Here is a 19902-nt window from a genome sequence, read left to right on the forward strand (position 1 = left end):
GACACAAAGGCTCCACATGAATGATCTAACTGCCATCTTTTTGTGCAGATTCACTGGTAACACTTTATTTGGAGTGGTCCTTTGTAGTTGATTAATAAACTCTTAACGGATTATCAGTAACACATCAATAACATATCAGTGAAGTAGCAGTAGTGAATCATCTGAATACATTGAAGTAAATACCTTGTAGATGTTTTGTTGATACATTACTTACATTAAGTAGATGTGTTGTTAATATGTTACTTCCATTACGCGAAAACCTTACGTTACCCAACCTTAACCAAAACCTGAAACCCTGGACCTAATCCTGACCCTAACCTTATCCTCAACCCAAAACCTAATCCTAACCGTCTGTAGCACGTCATGCGCTACCCCGGGTTCAGGAAGGACGCTGGAGGCAGGGTTCAGGGTCGCAGCAGCCATATTCTTTATTTTCAAACAAAACAAACACAAAACAACCGAACCAAACAACCAAAACCTAAGCTGTCCACTTTTCAGTGGTTTCTAGCTAGACTTTTCAGTCCTTTTCAAACTAAGCTTTTCAGCTCTTCAGTCCTCTACTGCTGCTAGTCCCTCACCCCCTCTGTTCCCTCTGAGAGCTTGTTGCTCGGCCTCCTCGTCACCGCCCCTGCTCCGCAGCTCATCCACCTGGATCAAACGTGAGGCAAATTAAAGTAGCCTCACTGCAGGACCGGAGGCTGCGCCAAGGAGGCGGGACTCGTGCGCGGTCCCCCACTCACTCCTTGTTCTCTCCCCACCATCCTCACCGGGCTTCGTCCCTGCTCGGAGCTTGGGCCCCGCCTTCCTGCCGGCTCTTGCGGCTGCCATCGGGGCCCGGGATACGGGCGCACACCACACCCTCATATGTTTTTGACATAAGATAATCCTTTATTAGTCCCACTGGCAAAATTCATAGTGCTACCGCAGCAAAATGATAGCAAGGCACTCAGGAAAAGAAGAGAATTAACAAAAAACGTTATCAACCTTGTTAATTACTTAACACAGTTACAAGATTGCAGTTTGTTACATGTTACTATGTAGACAGTACATATAATGCTAAAGATAAAAAAATATGAACTCTATCCTTCACATAAACTTTATTCACATAAAATAAAGTTTATATTTACACTGTTGTTACCACTGTTGTGGTGTAGATTGTGGTCTCACTGCTCTGACTATTACAGCATGGCTGATAAACTGTTCTGAATTGCAGTGCTGGGAGAACTGTATCATACTGTGCCGAGAGTTGGCTAATCAGTACGAGGCTTACTACGACTACAGGAACCTCAGTAAAATGAGAGTGAGTCTTCTACACTTCGCTTCACTTTTCCTAGAGTGCACTGCAGCCGCTTTGGCCTGTTGGATTTTCAAATGTGTTATTGTGCATATATGATATGAAAGTGTTCCATTTTGCAGTTTTCTTTGAAGCTTTAATAGGATTATTGCAGCAGTCAGAGGGGCGCGGACACCCATTTAAAGACTTTATACCAACCTCTCTCTCTCTCTCTCTCTCTCTCCCCCCCCCACCTCCCTCCCTACCTCCCTCCCTGGCTGTCTTTTTCCTTTCTCTGCTTATTCATGTTATGAATTGTTCTTCCAAAACAAGCCATAATAAGATTCAGTGTTGTTTGCTCATATATTCTTCTCCTCTGTTGTCCTTGCTTAGCAAATCCTGCAGGTAGCTCTGCAGTTAGTTGTCTAAAATAAAAAATCTAAGCTTTCAGAATACATCACAGCTTTAATGAGTCATGGTGTTTTCATTCATTTACATTTGAATCTGCTGGATTGTGATGTTTAGGCTCAATCTTGTACAGCAGATTGCGACAGACCACCACAGACAGCAGCAGATATTTGTCGTCTATAGAGCTGTTTCCTTTTGCTGTTGCATTGGGTTTAATGGAGCGTTTTATTTGTGTGCTCTCCAGCTGATGGAGGCGTCTCTCTATGATAAGATAATGAACCAGCAGAGGCTCGAGCCGGAGTTCTTTCGGATTGGCTTCTACGGCAAAAAGTTCCCCTTCTTCTTACGGGTAAGTACTAACAACAGCAACAAGGAATGTTAACTGCTATAAAGTGTGATATACACAGCTTTTTGGGTTGATGGTGATCTAATTTGTATAGAAATGCCTGAAAGTTTATTGTTCATGTGTTTCCCAGTGTGTGCACATGAAATCCTACTATGGCCCCATCTTCTTGTTCATGTTTAGCCCTCTAGGTGGTGCAGTGCACCAAGCAGCGTTCCTCTACTGGAGCATGAATTAGTGATCCCTTAAGCTTCAGACGCTAACCAGGCCTCTCAGTTTCAGTTATGTTTATTGGTGTGTGTGTTTGTTGTGCAGAATAAGGAGTTTGTGTGTCGGGGGAATGATTACGAGCGGCTGGAGGCGTTTCAGCAGAGGATGCTGAGTGAGTTCCCTCATGCCATCGCCATGCAGCACGCCAACCAGCCGGATCAGACCATACTGCAGGCCGAGGCGCAGTGTATCCTCTACAAAAACACACACACACACACACACACACACACACATACAGTAGACACACTCAAGCTCTCTTTTAGTAAATACAGACATTCAGTTATGTGCAGAAGTTTGGGCACCCCTGGCCAAGTGACATATTTTGTTGATTCTTGAAGTGAAAAGAAGTGAAAAAAAAAAACCTCATTATTTCAAAAAACTTTTTTTTCTGCAGATGTTAATTTATATTTGATTCACATAAAAAACAAACAAACAAGCAAAAAATAGTAAATAAAATATTTAATACTATTATTTTTTTGGATTATTTAGTTTTATTACCGTTGATCACAAGATTCTAATCCACCACCTTGAATACTAGGTAGGCCTCTCAGGCACAGTTTTAGATATTCATGTTCAATAAATAGACAGTTCTTTATTTCACTGAGATCTTGTTTATTAAAAAAAATGTAACATTTCTTGTGGAGTCCCACAAGGTTCAGTTTTAGGGCCTTTGCTTTTCTCTTTGTATATGTTACTTCTGGATGATGTAACTGGGAAACAGTTTGATAGCTATGCTGATGACATGTAATTACACATTTCCATTCCTTATGAATATCAAGACTCTGTTGACAGGCTTAAAAAACTTAGACTCCGAGCTGTTTTATCCTGCATATAAACGCAGTCACTAAAGTAGCTTTTTATCAGTTAAGAAATATCGCTAAAGTTCTGCCTTTTTCTATCTCAGAGTGATGCAGAGATCTCAGAGAAACGTCATACATTTGATACAAGCAGAGTTAATTACTGTAATGCTCTTCTTACTGGACTTCCTAAGAAAACAATACATCTTTTACAACATGTACCAAACGCAGCAGCATCCTAACAAAAACAAAACAGAGAGATAAGATCACTCCTGTTTTAAAAGAACTGCACGGACTACCTGAATCGTTCAGGATAGATTTTAAGTGCTGCTAGTTTTTAAGGCTCTAAATGACATATATATGTATATATTTGTGTATATAGCCAAACATTTGGACAGTTTTCTATAATTGTAAAGGCATTTTGATCTTAAGGTCTGAGCTTAAATGCTTATGGCAAACATGTAAGTGAAGATTTTGCTTATTTTTATGTTTCTAATTATTTTTTGAATACATTTTCAGTAGTTAGAAGGTCATAGCATATTTGAAGCTTCAAGTATGAGCATATATGGAGCTTCAAGGTCTGTTTGATTGAGGGAAAGTGCTGTGATGGTGCCAGCAGCACAGTTCATAATCAGATCAGCATCTCAGCTAGACCTTTAGAAGACTTCAGAAGGATGTTATTAATTTTAAATGTGGACACAGGTGTGTCATAATCTTGTTTGACCTGTTTCTGGGAATGAGAACCTTCTACGATGAAAAATCTTAGCTAAACTCTTCCATGCACAGGCTTTAGTGTGGATGCCGTCTGTCTACACATCATTTCATAGAGTCATGATACTGAGACAAATGTGTACGTGTGTGTAAAGTCCCATTTTAATCTACTATGGAAATGTTTCCATTATTATTATTTGTTGACCGAATCACTGAGCACTCCTTAACTGGTGCGGCTCAGACCTGCAGATCTACGCGGTCAGTCCTGTCCCTGACAACCAGGATGTCCTGCAGAGGGACGGTGTGCCTAACAATATTAAAAGCTTCTACAAAGTTAATCACATCTGGAGGTTCCGCTACGACAGACCCTTCCACAAGGGCACCAAGGACAAAGAGAACGAGTTCAAGGTGGGCTTATATAACAAACATCCATACACTGTAGTGGAGTTGTGGCTTTTACTGTAATACTTAACCTTCATGACAGTAAGCTTAAAACCATAATTCAGTGACATATTTAATTTAAACAGTTTTCCTAATACACAAAGGCTTCAAGTGCGCTGCTGCTGCTTGTAATGCTCCAAGCTCTAAGCCAGACACTAGTGGATAAAAATGAAGGAGTTGACTTCAATAACAGCAGGGTTTTCCAGCAACGCAGCTCAAAAACAGGGCAAGGTCAAAACCGAGAAAGAGAGTAAACAATGCATGCAGAGAAGCAAAGGAGTAGCCAAAAACAGGTCTGGGTCAAAAGCCAAAACAGTAAATCCAAAAACCAGCAAACAAAACCAAAAGGGAAAAGCCAAAGACAAGGTCGAGTAAACAAAGCAAGTCAAAACACAGAGATATCAGACAAAGGTAGAACGCTCGCTATGCACTGATAAACAGGGGCAATACTTTACAATGAATGAGGGAAACAGACCAGCATATATAATGGAACAGATACGAGCAACAGGTGAAAGCAGTCAGTATTCAGGTGGTGCAGAATAATGGAGTGGGCGTCATGTGATCTCCCATGGATTCCTGGGAGATGAAGTTGATTCAATAGAGCCTGCCAGTGAGAGAGCAAGGAGTGCCACAAGACGTGTCATCAGTGGGAAGCGTGGCACTACTACCATTTTAGCTATACATGCTTTTGTCATGCAGCTTCCCTCATGTAGAAGCTAGAAGCTGTATGCATGAGCAATCAATAAGTGTGCGAAAGTGAAACTGTTGTCTGCAGTTTGCTAAAGATCACATGGACAAGCCAGAAGGCTATTGGAACAACATTTTGTGGACAGATGAGACCAAAATAGATCTCTTTTGTGTAAATGAGAAGCGTTATGTTTAGAGAAAGGAAAACACTGCATTCCAGCATGAAAACCTTATCCCATTTGTGAAACATGGTGGTGGTAGTACTATGGTTTGGGCCTGTTTTCCTGCTCACCGAGCCAGGCAAGCTGGCCATCATTGATAGAACAATGAACTGAATTGCACCAGCAAATTCTAAAGGAAAATATTCTTTCCATCGCAGTGATAAGTTGAAGACCTTTACTACAGTTTTACATCTGCGATAAGACATTCATCCTAGCAGTAACACTAGATAGCTAGCATTTCAAGCAGCCCGCCCCCAAAAATCCAACCCAAAGCTCTTGTAGTTTTTCGAAAGTTCCTCCCACCTTCAGGATACTGTCAGAAGGGGGTCTTCCTATTCTTTATAACAGAAAATCACACTCTAGACATTACTGCAGCACCACTGTAGGATGCAAGTAAGCATGTTTGGTTGCATTTTTCACATTGAGTGGAGTGTCCTTTTAGTAATAAACTATTTATAATCAGTAGTCTCCAAGAACCTTCATCAGGAAAATGTCTGTAAATGTAGTACATTTCTGTCCCTCTTCTCAGTCTTTCAGTCTGTCCGATTTGAGTTGGTGCACTCAGGTGTGCTTCAGGCTCCACTCTCCGCTTCACTCTTCTTCTGCTAATTAAACAGCGTGGGGGTTTTCTTCTGATCCGTCTCATCCACACATGCTCCGTCAGCCTCAGACCAAACGCAAATGCTGAGGAGTCAGCCTCAGCACTCCCACCCCCCCGTCCCTTCTGAGACTGCCCGCACACCTCGCAGCCTCTGAGCACACAGCAGGACAAGGCCTTGTACTGTCAACTCAGTTTTAGCTGAAATGTTGCAGGCACACGCTGAAGTGGATGTTTGCTCGTTGAGTTAGTTAAAGGTTTTGCTGTCTGTGGGATGATGATGCTGCGTTTTGAGGATACTGAGATTGTTTTTGTGTCTATGTGTGCAGAGTCTGTGGGTGGAGAGGACTACACTGAGCTTGGCTCAGAGTCTCCCAGGAATCTCTCGCTGGTTCGAGGTGGAGAAACGGGAGCTGGTGAGAGACAAACATCTCCTAACCTCTGACTTTTCTGCAGATCATCCACAGTTTTGGAAATAAATCAGAACATCAGAAATATATAATACGTGTCATTGTGAGACTCTAGAGAGAGAATCATTTGGACACTCAGAACTTGCTTTCTGGCACAGATTAATGCTAAACCCCTTAAAATCCCAGGCTGATTACATACTAAGGCTTATAATTCAGCAACTACAGGGACTTCAGTGCAAACTGGCTGAGCTATTCTTAAGTTATATAAGTGTGTAATAAAACTTTGGGCCCACTAATGGGCCCTGCCCATTTTAGGGGTTAAATGAATGGATGTTTCATACATACCTTGAGTCTTTATGTGGTAAATTATACTACAAATCACACAATATGTGCAACCATTTCGCATCATGTACATGCCATCATGCACTTGCTATGTAAGGACAAACAGTGTACATGCAAAGCACTGCTCTTATGAAGCATTAAAAGCTATTTGGCACTCCCTTATGGGGAATTTTTAGCCTGCTAAATGTGAGTGACTGAGTTAAAAGCCAGTTCAGGAGGTGCTTTGCATCTAAAAACTCTAATGCAACTTACTTTTGTGCATTTCTATCAATAGCAGTATGTGATGCCGTGTCAGAAACCACATAAGCAAACATTTAACGTGATGTTTTGTTCATGTGTGCAAACTACAAAGGTGATAAACAAAGCAGTAGATTTGCTGTAATAATGAACGTCAGAATAAAGTTTTTAAATGATTTTTTTTTGCATGATTTTGCAAATGCCAGCTGCCCCTTATAAAACTGACAAATGGGTCAATAGAACTGGTCCAAAATTTTTGAAAAATTTACTTTAAAAAGTAATAAAAAATTTAAAAAGTAAGAATAAGGAACATTTTTCGTTTTTCCGTAAAGTTACCATTTTGGAGATTAAATGTTTTGTTCCATCAACCACCCTACAAAACTTTCATACCAGTATAATTTATGGGGATGCAAATATACATTATTGCAGTATTACATGTCTATGGTCACTGGAGATCGTATTAGTTTTACAAGTAGAACAAAATAGTTTGTCGGGCTTTTCATTATTAGTAAACTGCTCAAAACAAAAAAGTTGAGGAGGACATGTTACCAGCAGCTCAAGGTATCCATTTAAGGGTTTACAGGCCTCAATCATCACTGAAACATTTCTATTAACGATACAACAGACCAAACCCAGGCTTAATCTGTGTGCATAGAGCCTTCCTTCAGTCTTCCTTACAGTATTTCTGAGCACTTCTATGCTGGCTATTCACAAAACTCTTGCTTACTTCAGCACTGAATCCACAGTAATGTCCTACACAATCTGTTTGTTATTAATAAATGTGTGTGTAAGCAGTGTGGTCTGTAGGTGATCTGTGTATGCTCTGCAGGTGGAGATGAGTCCTCTGGAGAACGCCAGTGAGGTGATAGAAAATAAGACTCTGCAGCTGCGCACCCTGATCGCTCAGTGCCAGATGCGGCAGATGCAGAACATCAACCCACTCACCATGTGCCTGAATGGAGTCATCGACGCCGCAGTGAACGGAGGACTTGCTCGCTACCAGGAGGTACCATAGATATGGACCATTTGCTTACCTATTAATTGGAGAACGAAGAGAAGTACACATTTTAAATGATGTACAAAACTTCCACTAGACTTTACAATATAAGCGAGGGGTGTAAGTTTGTGACCTCAAAATGATTTGATTACAACTCTTTCGGAAATGATTAAACACACCATGAAATCTCCCAGTGATTTGATTGTTTCGGTACAAGTCAGAATTAAAGGGGGCAGATCATGCTGTCAAATCGTCTTTCAGTCATCTAAAAATGCTCAGAACAAAATGTATAATATTTTGCGGAATACTTGCAGAGATATTGAACTGATAATATAAACTCCCCAGAGCTTATAAAACATGATTTCTACAACTCCCAGGGTTTATTTGCTCCATTTCAGTTGGTGAGGGCTTGGCTATATTGATACTGCACAGCCATGGCCACACCCCGCTCGTCTACTGGGTGTCTGTCACCGTTTACTGTGAAATTAATGTTTTTACTCTAAGTCAGTCATCTCCATTCTCCATTTTTGTTGATTTTTACTGTGAACACAGTAGCTGACCTTCACGTCAGAACATTTCATAATGAATGGACCAAATTTTGGAGAAATGCTCCAAAATTGCTTGGAATAAAAAGTCTTTACGTCAACTTACAGTAAAAGTTATGAGTGTTTTTGCCCTCTCCTATAAAGTTTTGTAGATACTTGTTTTTCTTTGGACATCAATCATGTGCAGGAAGAAGGTAAGTAAGAGGTAGTTGCTGCTCATCTAAGTTGAAAGGTATTATTTGCGGGCGTTCAAAACACTTAAAGCCAGAAGATATCAAGGAAGATTCTAAGCTAACACACTTTAACAAGAGAAAGAGTGCTTGCCTTCCAATATCAGAGAATGTATGTCTCAGCTCTGAGCAAAGTTCTCTGAAATATACTATTTGCGTTTGTAAGCTGCCTTCATAGACTTCATTTCCTCCTCATACCACAGCTGCAGTAGTCTCTCGTCTAGTGCTTCCAATGTCAACTTTAGTCAAAAATTATATGGTTTTATGGCCACTTCAGAATCAACTTTGAAAATGTAAACAAATCACTAGACTCTGCCGTATGCAAAATTTTAAATCTGTAAAAAATTCAAAGTTTCGTTTAATAACTAATGTGGCTAGTTCTGTATTGCTGGTTGATAGTTTTCTGTTGTGAATTTGAAGGAAACTTGTTAGTAGATGGTTGTAGATACACCGTTTCTGTTGTGTGTGAGTGAGTGTGAGTTTGAAAGCGTTGTGTATAAGTGTGCACATCATGCCACCACCTTGATTTTTTGGGAGTCCTGTCTTCCTTTTTGATACAGATGAGACCATAAGCCGTTTCTCTGAAATGGCTTTGGTGGTTACAACAGCATTTTTTCAAACGTCTGGCTTGACAGAGCAGCTTCTGGGATTAAAACATATCCAAACATGACTGTTCTTCTTTAAAAATACAATGAATACAAAATTAAGTGTAAATATAAAAGTATTTACACAAAAGACAGACAGTACAATTTAACTTTTTTGTTGACATTTGAAAAAAGACTATTTAAAAAAAAATGGCATAATATGTGATTATAATTATTGGTAGTAGTGGTAGTAGGAGTAGTAAGAGTATTATGATTATTAAAAAGAGAAGAGGAAGAAGAACTTCAGATAGATGCATTAATGCATTTTCATAAATTACAGACTCAGTAAACAAGAATTTTTTTTATTGTAGCACCTGCATTACATGTTAAACCAGTAGTTCAGAACTGCTCTGCAGCCCTTTGTCTAGCCCACTGTTTCTCTGATGTAAAATTAGACTTCACCCAGACATTGAATCATAATCAGACATTGGATCATACTACCATTATACTACCGACTATCAAGAAACCACCGTTAGAGTTCAAAGTCATGTTAACATGTTCAGGTTATATTACATATTTTGCACCTATTTGACACAAAACAGCGTTTTATCTCTCTTGCTGGTGAAGCTCTCCACCGCCTAAATGGATGAAAGAGCGGACTGTATTTGCTGCTTGTAGGCAAAGCCTGTAGAAAGCATGCAGTGGATATTTAATGACTATACTTTACCCTCTCACTCTATAGGAGTATTAGACAGTTGCCAGGCAACTGCATGTTAGGCTTTTTATGGGCTTGTGCCACAGAGGCAATTAAAAGGGAAGAGCTATCGGCAGGGATCCTCCAAAAGCCCAGCATGCACTGCAAAAGTGCAGAGAGTTACAGATCTGCTGATAGTTGTTGAGCTGAGATGCTATTAACGCTGCATCAACAGCGTTATTAGCTTTATTTTTACTAAAGCAATGTTACAATGAATATAGTCTCTGTACAGACTTTCTGTCACTCGTTCATTCATAACACCGTTTCCATTAGACACAGAAAAGTTATTTTAAAAGAATGATTTGAAAACTCAAATTTACACAGTTTTCTGCCCAGAGATGTTTGCTTTTTTTTTAAAACCAGAGCTACGAGCTGATCATTGCCAACAGACACTAGAAGTCAATAGTCACCCAAATCTTTTCTGTTAATACATCTCTACAACTTCTCACAAACCACATCCAGCTTTACAGTAAGGTTGTACAGACTTGTCAATGTGGTTGACAGCGCAGTATGACTTACAGTGAACTGCAAAAATGAATGAAGTTCCCCTTCACCCAGGCATATGGACACCACAGATTACATTCACGATTTCATAAATAACAGTTTAATCTTAATGATGAATGTTCATAAACAGAAACAACAGAAATCACAAAAGTAATCTAGACTTCATATGTCTGTGATGCGCTTGAATGTGAAAAGGAGTCAGATTTTGTTTGGGAGGCAGAATTCAGCACAACACATTTACAGTATCTGGCAGACACTCTCATCCAGAACGACTTACAATTTGATCATTTCACACAGGTAAGCAAAGGTAGTGTTAGGAGTCTTGCCCAAGGACTCTTATTGGTATAATGTAGAGGGCTTGCCCAGGTGGGGGGATTGAACCCCAGTCTGTAGAGTAGAGGGCAGAGGTGTTGCCCACTACACTATACCAACCACCATTTTGTTTCAACACCTGTTGTCTAAAATGGCTGCCTACAGCATTCTGCTACAGGGTCAAGTTTTAGTCATTTTATAGCTCATAGTAAGTCATACTGTCTCCTAAATCACATTCACATGTCTGCACTACCTTAATGAAGACCTGAATGGCGTTTGAGCTGGTTGGGGGATGTATTCATGGAAGAGACGTGGGTGACTATTGACTTCTAGCATTTGTTAGCTTCATTAGCATTCCAGTGCTAAACTAAATAAGCAAAATTTGGACACCAAACATGTCTTGGCTGGCTGATTACATGTAGTGTAAGTGGGAAATTATGTACATTTGATTTTTCGCTGAACCATTCCTTCAGGTATCTTTGCAGACTTTCATTTCTGAGTATATTTTGTTGCAGGCTTTCTTTATGAAAGATTACAGACTTCGCAGACTCTGATTTCTAGTTTAAAACTAGACGTACGAGCTGATCATTGCCAACAGACACTGGAAGTCAAAAGTCACTTTTCTGTAAATACATCTTCACACCTTCTTACAAACTACATCCAGCTTTACAGTAAGGTTGTGCAGACATGCCAATGTGGTTGACAGCGCAGAATGACTTACAGTGAACTACAAAAATGAATGAAACCTCCCATCACGCAGGCATATGGACACCACAGATTACATTCACGATTTCTGTTGTTTCTATTCATAAATAACTTTAAGCTTACATTTTTTGCACTGAAGATGAACATTCATAAATAGAAACAACAGAAATCACAAAAGTAATCTAGACTTTATATGTCTGTGATGCACTTGAATGTAAAAAGGAGTCAAAATGGCTGCCTGCAGCGTTCAGCTACAGGGTAATGTTTTGTCATTTTTATAGCTCACAGTAAGTCATACTGTCTCCTAAATCACATCCACAAGTCTGCATGACCTTAATGAAGACCTCAATGGCGTTTGAGCTGGTTAGGGGATGTATTCACGGAAGAGATTTGGATGACTATTGACTTCTAGCATTTGTTAGCATCGTTAGCATTACAGCGCTAAACTAAATAAGCAAAATTCGGACACACATTCGGAACATGTCTTGGCTGGCTGATTACCTCTGGTGTAAGTGGAAATTATGTACATTAGATTTTTCATTGCATCCTTCCTTCAAGTGTCTTTGCAGACTTTCATTTCTGGGTATATTTTGTTGCAGGCTTTCTTTGCGAAAGATTACATTTCCAGTCACCCTGAGGATGGAGATAAGATCACACGTCTCCGTGAGCTCATGTTTGAGCAGGTAATGTTTGCTGCACAAAACCTTTTCTATACAGAAAGGTGCTCAGCCAGGTGTGCATTTGATTTGATTTTGTCAGTTTTAGAGATAAAAACCTGTGTCCTCTTTATACTGCAGGCACATATTCTGGAGTACGGCTTGGCTGTGCACGAGAAGTTTGTGCCACAGGATATGCGTCCACTGCACAAAAAGCTTGTTGACCAGTTTCATGTGATGCGATCCAGTCTGGGCATACAGGTCAGTCCAATGACTTGGGACATTGATTATGCTCATATACACTTTCCATTCACTTTAGTGGAAACCTCTTTCTTGTACTTTCACACCAGTGTCCACTTCATTAGAAATACCTACCTTAAAGATCCACATTATAGGGATATAATTACAGACAATTTACATTTACAGTCCCAAAGGAGTTAGACAGTCAAATAAAGTGAGCGTATACGATAATTGATAAGATACAGGATCTTTATAAAGTTGTTGCTTTCAACCAGCACACCACTGTACTTTGAATCTGTAATATCTATTTTTTCTCATTCCAGCCGCAGGAGTTTCCTGCATATGTGCGTGTCAGTCCACTGCATTTTGCCAATGGCAGTCCTCGCACCTGCAGGACCCCCGTCCCAAACGCGATCAGTCCTGAAGGAGGCCGAATAGTGGCGAGACGCAGGTCTGTGATTAACACTGCAGCTTATGTATGAAGTGATACATTCAGTGCCTTTGGTAGACTACACTGAACAGTGCTTGCTGGAGACCTACGAATATATCAGGTTCTCCCTCAAGAGCCTCCACTGTGACACTAATTCAGAAACTGTATGAACGAGAGTGAGAAACTACAGGCATGGAGGAGATATCCAGTGAGAGCAACAGTGGCTGCATGTTTTAACCAATAATACAATATATACTCTCATTGATTGGAACATGCAGCCACTGTTGCTCTCACTGGACGTCAGTTAGGAAAGGTGGAAAATACACATTTCTTTTTTATGTTCAAGATCATGTAAATTCGAAAATGCATTTGAAAATAATGTTATTGAATTATTGGAAGTAATAAACGCATGAAACTTATTTTGTCTACTAATAACAAAATAGCCTTTACAATGGAAAAATCTTCCCTTAGGGTCAAGTTAGATCAAATAAGTGTGATTAACCATGATTATTAATTATTATTAATTAAACACAATATGATGCAATTTATCACAGTCAATTATTTGAATCATTTGGCTGCCATAATAATTGCATAGTTAATTACATGAGGATACTATTCTATACATTTACTTACATTCTGTGTTGTCAGGTTTGAGTCTGCACTTCCAACTTTTCTGTTTGTTTGCATTTTCCAATTGTTTGATGTCAAATACTGATATGATCTATTATAAATGCTGTCAAAGAGAGAGTGAGTTGAGTATTAAAATATTATTCAACCTGTATTTAGGCTTGTTTTACTCATAATAATTTAGTGAAATTATCTCATTCCGTTGGTGAATAAGTTGTTGCGTGTGTCTTTCTGTTGTGTTAGCCCCCTCAGTTACCCAGCTGTCAACCGCTATTCCTCGTCCTCGCTGTCATCACAAGCCTCCAACGACGTCAGCAACATCACGGGCCAATCAGAGAGCTCGGATGAAGTCTTTAACATGCAGGTTTGTGGTGCTGTAGTTATGCTTCTAATCTGTCAAACACATCTACAATTTTAAATTCAGCTTCTCGGACTTTCTCAACATAACTTATAGGATAGCAGCATAAACAGTGATTATCTCTGAGGGGTTTATTGATTAGGCTGGTCTTGTCATTCTCGTCATGTTGGCCTCCTCGTTACCTGCCTTTCTCTCCGCAGCCGAGTCCATCTACCTCAAGCCTCAGCTCCAACCACTCCGGTTCTCACAATGTGACCAGCTCAGCGCCCTCAAGCAATAGAGGTGAGTGCATGTGGGTGGGCAGCTCCTAAAAAGTGCTCTCCTTTAGCTTCAGTATGAAGTAGTCCTACTTTTATTCTCTCAAAACACCTGCTATAGTTTTGTATTGTAGCACCACATGAATATTAGGCTTTTTGCAGATATTTTGCATTGTTTACTTCAGTGCCATGTCAGATATCATTAATTGGCCAATAAGAATAAAAATAAATAAATAAAAAGATCTTGATCACCTTAACCAAACAGTTTACTGTATATAGACTGTACTTCAGTCTGCCAAAGGTGCTGAAGGTATCGCTTTAAAAGCCATTTGAATGAAAGGACTGCAGTCATAGATCACAGATTCATAGCAACATTCAGCCTCAGCCAGCTGAGCTTCTACCTGCACTACTGCAGATGGTTCAGAAGGTCAAATTAGGAAATTGCATTTATCAGCATTACAAAGTGTGTGTCATTAATTGTTCATCATAATATGAACATGTTCATGTTGACAGTCCAAATATATAGTATATGGGTTATTCTACCAAATTGGTTCAAAGTCAGAGTTAAAAACACATTTTTAACTTTTAATTGACCAAAATCCTTTTCTTTGAGTGACCCCATAACTTAATTATGCTTATTTTATTAAAACAAATGGGTGAACATTCCATTTTCACTGAAACTTTAGCAAAGGTTTTGGTAGTGACTCTTTTGGTAGTGACAATTTTAGCTAATTTTGAGCAAAACTCAAAAACGCTAGCCAGTATATGACTAGAAAAAACTGCTTTGAACAGTTGTGCAAACATAAAGTCATAATATTTTTGTTAAAACAGAATTGCAGAAAATATCTTTCAGTGGTAACAATTCTTAATAATAATAATAATCCTTAATAATCTTAATAATCCAGAATGGCTTCCAGACTTTGGGACACATTTACTTCATAACAATGGGATCTAACTGCTCACCATGTGGCCATGAGGGACAGGGATGCAGTCTCACTTCCTACTCTAAAATGCAGGGGCGTGGCTAAAATAAGGCTCCGCCTGTGGACTTAAGCTGTTCTGGTAGTGACATGAAAACACGGGACAGCATTTATTTCAATAAAGTTTTTAAGTATTTTTACTGTGGGACTGCAGTTTGAAAAAATTAGGTAGAAAAGTCGATATAAAATCTCAGGCAACACTTTACAGAAGGGCTGCATTCGTAAGGCCGCATAACACCTACACCCTTAGCAAAAAGGGTTCTTTTTGCTAAGTTTGTAGGCTTCTTTGGCTTGTAACAATAGTGGAACCCTTTTTGGTGTTATATAGAACCCTTTTCAAAAAGGCTGTCTATATAGAACCATCTACAACACATTCCCCATCAATCTGAAGGACGCTTTCATGATGCAAAGAACGCTTATTCATGCAGAGGGTTCTTAGAGTGTTCAGGGTTCTATATAGAACCGTTTTTTACTGAAGAACCCTTGAAGAACCATCTTTTTAATGTACACCTACATAAACATGAATAAACATTAATTCAGCAAGTGTTGGTTGTCATAATGGCTGCTTTTATCAATTTTTATGTTGTTTCACCTTATAAAGTGTTATGAGAACTGATGCTTGTTGGAATAAGCCTTTATACATATGTCTGTTTCTAATGTCTATGTAGGTCTATGTCAGTTGACATGACAGGCATACACCGATGCCGTGTAGTCTTATGAACACTGACCTTCAGTAAAGTGATATCAAATCTTGTGTATTATCTAAATGTTTAAATAAGATGTCAAGTTCCTTCATGCATGTAGTTCAGCTTTGTTATGTTATGCTGCAGTAAATACTGTTAAACAGTAATAAACAGTAATAAATACTGCAGTCATCGCAGAATATATCCAGAGAATGCTGTGTGATTAATGAATGAGATAATGTTTGTTACTTGGTCTTTTTTGCCTGCTTTTTTAATACTGACCCCCATCTTAACCTCAGATTCTCTTCCGTCGTCGTCTCCGCTGCCATCAGACAAACATAAGCACAGCAGAGAGAATGCGTGCCTGTCCCCCAGAGACAGACTGTGCAGTGGCATGTTTCCCAGCCCACTGGACCCTACGCAGGTGAGCCGCATGCAGTAGAATTCACTTGGGAATTAGTGAGGTTTGTGATATGTGATGCGATCTGTTTCTGTTTCTCACTTGCAGAGGATGATGCCATTCCAGATCGACACTAGTCTGCCACGACCTGAGGCCAATCTCCCCAGCACAGAGACAGGTACGGCTGTTTACTGTTACTTCCCAACACATCATATTATACATGTACTATCCGACATGTGATGCGCATTTGTGTTTTTGTGTGTGAACAACACCTCTAGGCAAGAACATAAGGTCTCTGTCTCCCATGCCAACTGTAAGATCTCCTCAAAAGGTAGGCATCTGTCTCGTACTGAGCTCTGTTCTTCTCTTAGAGATGCCGCAAAACACATTTTTAACACGTTCCTATAGCCTATTCACCATAAAACAAGGACACGCTGTCTGACTGATGCGTTACTCTTACTGCTTTTTGCCCTGAGTCGTCTCCACAGCCTAGCTGAAATATCCTATATCAGTAAACAGTTGTTGTACTGCAATGGCAGTAGCTTTGAATGCACCCTGTGTTTGCATACATACTGTGTTTGAATATGAATTTGAATATGCTTTTGGATCTTTTACCTCATATACGCATACACTATATGACCTAAAGTGTGTGGACACCTGACCGTCACACCTACATGAGCTTGTTGGACATACCATCCTAAAACCATGGGCATTAATATATTTATAAAAAGACTTGCCCTCCCTCTGCAGCTATAACAGCCTTCTCTGTTCTGGGAAGGCTTTCCACAAGATTTTGGACTGCTTCTGTGTCCATTCAGTCAAAGTAGCATTTGTGAGGTCAGGCGCTGATGTTGGACAAGAAGGCCTAGCTCACAGTCATGCTGGAACAGGAAAGGGTCTTCCCCAAACTGCTGCCTCAAAGTTGGAAGCAGAGAATTGTTTAAAATATCTTTGTATGCTGTAGCATTAATATTACCATTCACTGGAACTAAGGAGCCGAGCCCAAAGCCTGATGAGCCCAAACCCATTATCCCTCCTCCACCAAACTTCTCTGTTGGCACCATGCGTTCCAGTAGGCCACATTCTCCTGGCATCCCCCAAACTCAGATTTGTTCATCAGACTGCCGGATAATGAAGCATGATTCATGACTCCAGAGAACATGTTTCCACTGCCCCAGTGATGGCGTCCAGTGATTTACATGTTTTCTTACACTTGTTTTGCAGCTGCTCGGCTGTAAAAACCCAGTTCATGAAGCTCCCGATGCACAGCTCTTGAGCTGATTTTGCTGCCAGAGACAGGTTGGAACTCTGTAGTGAGTGATGCAACACAGGGGCAGATCCAGCAGGGAAGAAATTTCACAAACTGACTTGTGGCAAAGGTGGCATGACGGTGTCTCATTTAAAGTCACTGAGCTCCTCAGTATGACCCATTCTAATGCCTGTGTTTGTCAATAGAGACTGAATGGCTATGAGCTTAATGTGTACACCTTTTAGCAATAGGTATGATTGAAACACCAGAATTCAATAATTAGGAAGTGTGTCCACATACTTTTGGCCATATAATGTAGTTCATAGTTTAAGCAAACATAAGGGCATTCATGAGATGTTGGAGTGGGCTCATGCCATTTTCCTCCCTTTCAATGAGGCATATAAAAGCTTGAGGGCTAACAGCTCCCGCTTGTGGGTATCTTCAGCTTATGAAGAAGTGGCTCTTTTTTCTTTTTTTTTCTTTTCTACTTCATTAAAACATGGCAGCTGTCCTTTACACTGTATGAAACTTTTCATGAGGCATGGACCAATAGAGTCAATTGGAATAAAATCTCTTTACATTAACTTACATTCAGAATTAAGAAGGTTTTTACCTTATCCTGTGAAGTTACAATTTTGGAGATACATATTTTCTTTGGACAGTGACTATACATACTTACCTTCTTACATATGTACTTACTTATTTACATACTGACATACTTATGTAATTACTTATAAGGCAGATTCATGATGGTGCTCTGCATCAACACTTTTATAAGTACTTAGAAAAGTGACTTTCACTTTGAATATTCACAGCAAAATTGGTTATTAATGCCTAGTTCTTAAAAATATCCTTATAGTCTTTGGCATTCATAGCTTTTTTCCATGTCCAGTAATGCCCATCCCGTTCCTTTTGCAGACCACGGCTCCTCCCCTGACCCCATCCCCCACTGACTGCTTGCCTGTGGGCAGCCTGGCGTCCCACTCTCCGGCCCGCTCCGGCAGCTACAGCAGCGGGATCTCCTCGCTGAGCCGCTGCAGCGTGTCTGAAACCTGCGGGATCGAGCTGCCCCCGGCTGAGCCACCCCTGCCTCCTGCTGCTCCACTAGATAACCCTATCCGCCGAGGCAGCAAAACCCCACCCCCCTACAGCGTCTATGAACGGAACAACCCGCGGCGGGCCACACCCCTCCCCCACAGCCTCTCAGTCCCACCCAGCGCAGACAACCCGAACCTGCCCACCAAACCGCAGCTCAGCCGCACGCAGAGGATCCACTCAGAGCCCAGACACAGACTGACCCCCAGGAAAGTGTCCCAGCTGTAGGCTTTGAACGAATTAAAGGGCAACAGACACCACAGAAGCAGCAGCGGAATCCCACGTGAAACCTATAAACTCTTACTATGGGTTATTTGACGGAAAGCAGGATTACTTTTTATAGATGCAGTTTTATTTTTTTCTATTACCTAAAACGGAATATAACTGTTTCTATTGTAGTGGCAGTCTTCTTGTGGGCATGTGTTAAAAGAAAAGGCCTTTTATGTTTGCAGATGTACTGCTGTGTGTGTTTTTTTTTAACCATTATCACTGCTTTTGGTGGATGGCCTTTTACGCCATTGTTTTGGGTCTGGTTCAATTCAAATTCAGTACATTTATCTTGATCAGTTATTACAGCTGAAATTGAATTGACTCAGGGCTTTAAATTTTGGCATATTTTCCATTAATATACATTCTTGGCTGATGATACCGACGTACAAGAATAGCCATGAAGAGATTAGAATTATAATCTTAAAAGGGCATATAGTTTACAGTTAAATCTTTAGATCTGGCAGGTCCACATCCCATGTAGAGCAACGTTCCGAGGCATATTGCTAGCAAGGTATTTTTGATAGATGTACAAATCCCATATGTGTACATATTCACCAAACACGACGGCACTGTTTTTAGGCCTTACATGGACAAAGATGTGCAGCTAGACCTGCAACTTTTGTTTTAACCGCTTTGTACTTTCTGGAATGGCTGAAAGGTGCTACATATTTCTTAGTGTTTCTTTCTAATGTAGCCTTGTATCTGCCGAACCTGCCTGACCGTTAATTGTGCCATGTAATGAAATCGTGTGGTCTCCAAGTATTGTGCCAAAGATACAAGCAGTATTAACATTTCTGTGGGTGAGAGTAGTTAGGGAAGCTTAACTCACGTAAGCGTGAATGCTCGTGCTTGACAATGTGCTTTTTATACAGTGTGCCGAGGCATAGACTAAGATAGCATGAGGCATGTACAGCATCAAGCAATATAACCAGTGTAGTTTCCTCAAGAGTGTGATGTTCGTAGCACAAAAAGGCCCTCCAGGTTTAAGGCGAGGTCTCCTCAGATGGGCTTCTTTCCGATTTCAGAGATGTCAAATGCTGTATACTGTATACTGCTCACTTCTAAGCAGAATTAGGTAAACTGTCATACAAATTCTATGACCAATGTGGAGAAGTCAGCTTTTTTGGTAGAAACAATATAGAAAGCATATCCTCATGCTAAGCTAAGGGTAGAGCTGTCTTGGTTTGTACATTCAGGTTGGCATGCACAAAACTGTTTCTGTAAATTTAAACCAGTTTTGACTGCCAAAAACACCTCAGATTGGGGCCATGCATGGCAAATACAAAAT

General features: G+C 40.3%; 1 protein-coding gene across 1 annotated transcript in view; it reads left to right on the top strand.

The window, feature by feature from the left end:
- Positions 1–19902, top strand: part of dock4 (dedicator of cytokinesis 4) — a 104738-nt gene extending 84836 nt beyond the window's left edge. The window contains exons 38-52 of the mRNA XM_036568283.1: positions 1214–1300; positions 1926–2030; positions 2340–2481; positions 4044–4210; positions 6079–6165; positions 7568–7744; positions 11969–12052; positions 12167–12286; positions 12589–12716; positions 13566–13686; positions 13881–13962; positions 15900–16024; positions 16109–16178; positions 16279–16331; positions 18168–19902. Coding sequence (XP_036424176.1) covers positions 1214–1300; positions 1926–2030; positions 2340–2481; positions 4044–4210; positions 6079–6165; positions 7568–7744; positions 11969–12052; positions 12167–12286; positions 12589–12716; positions 13566–13686; positions 13881–13962; positions 15900–16024; positions 16109–16178; positions 16279–16331; positions 18168–18572 — 1953 coding nt within the window. The 3' untranslated portion in view covers positions 18573–19902. The remainder of the gene's footprint in view (positions 1–1213; positions 1301–1925; positions 2031–2339; positions 2482–4043; positions 4211–6078; positions 6166–7567; positions 7745–11968; positions 12053–12166; positions 12287–12588; positions 12717–13565; positions 13687–13880; positions 13963–15899; positions 16025–16108; positions 16179–16278; positions 16332–18167) is intronic.

The sequence above is a fragment of the Colossoma macropomum genome, unplaced genomic scaffold (assembly GCF_904425465.1).
Source record: "Colossoma macropomum unplaced genomic scaffold, Colossoma_macropomum, whole genome shotgun sequence".
Classification (NCBI taxonomy): domain Eukaryota; kingdom Metazoa; phylum Chordata; class Actinopteri; order Characiformes; family Serrasalmidae; genus Colossoma; species Colossoma macropomum.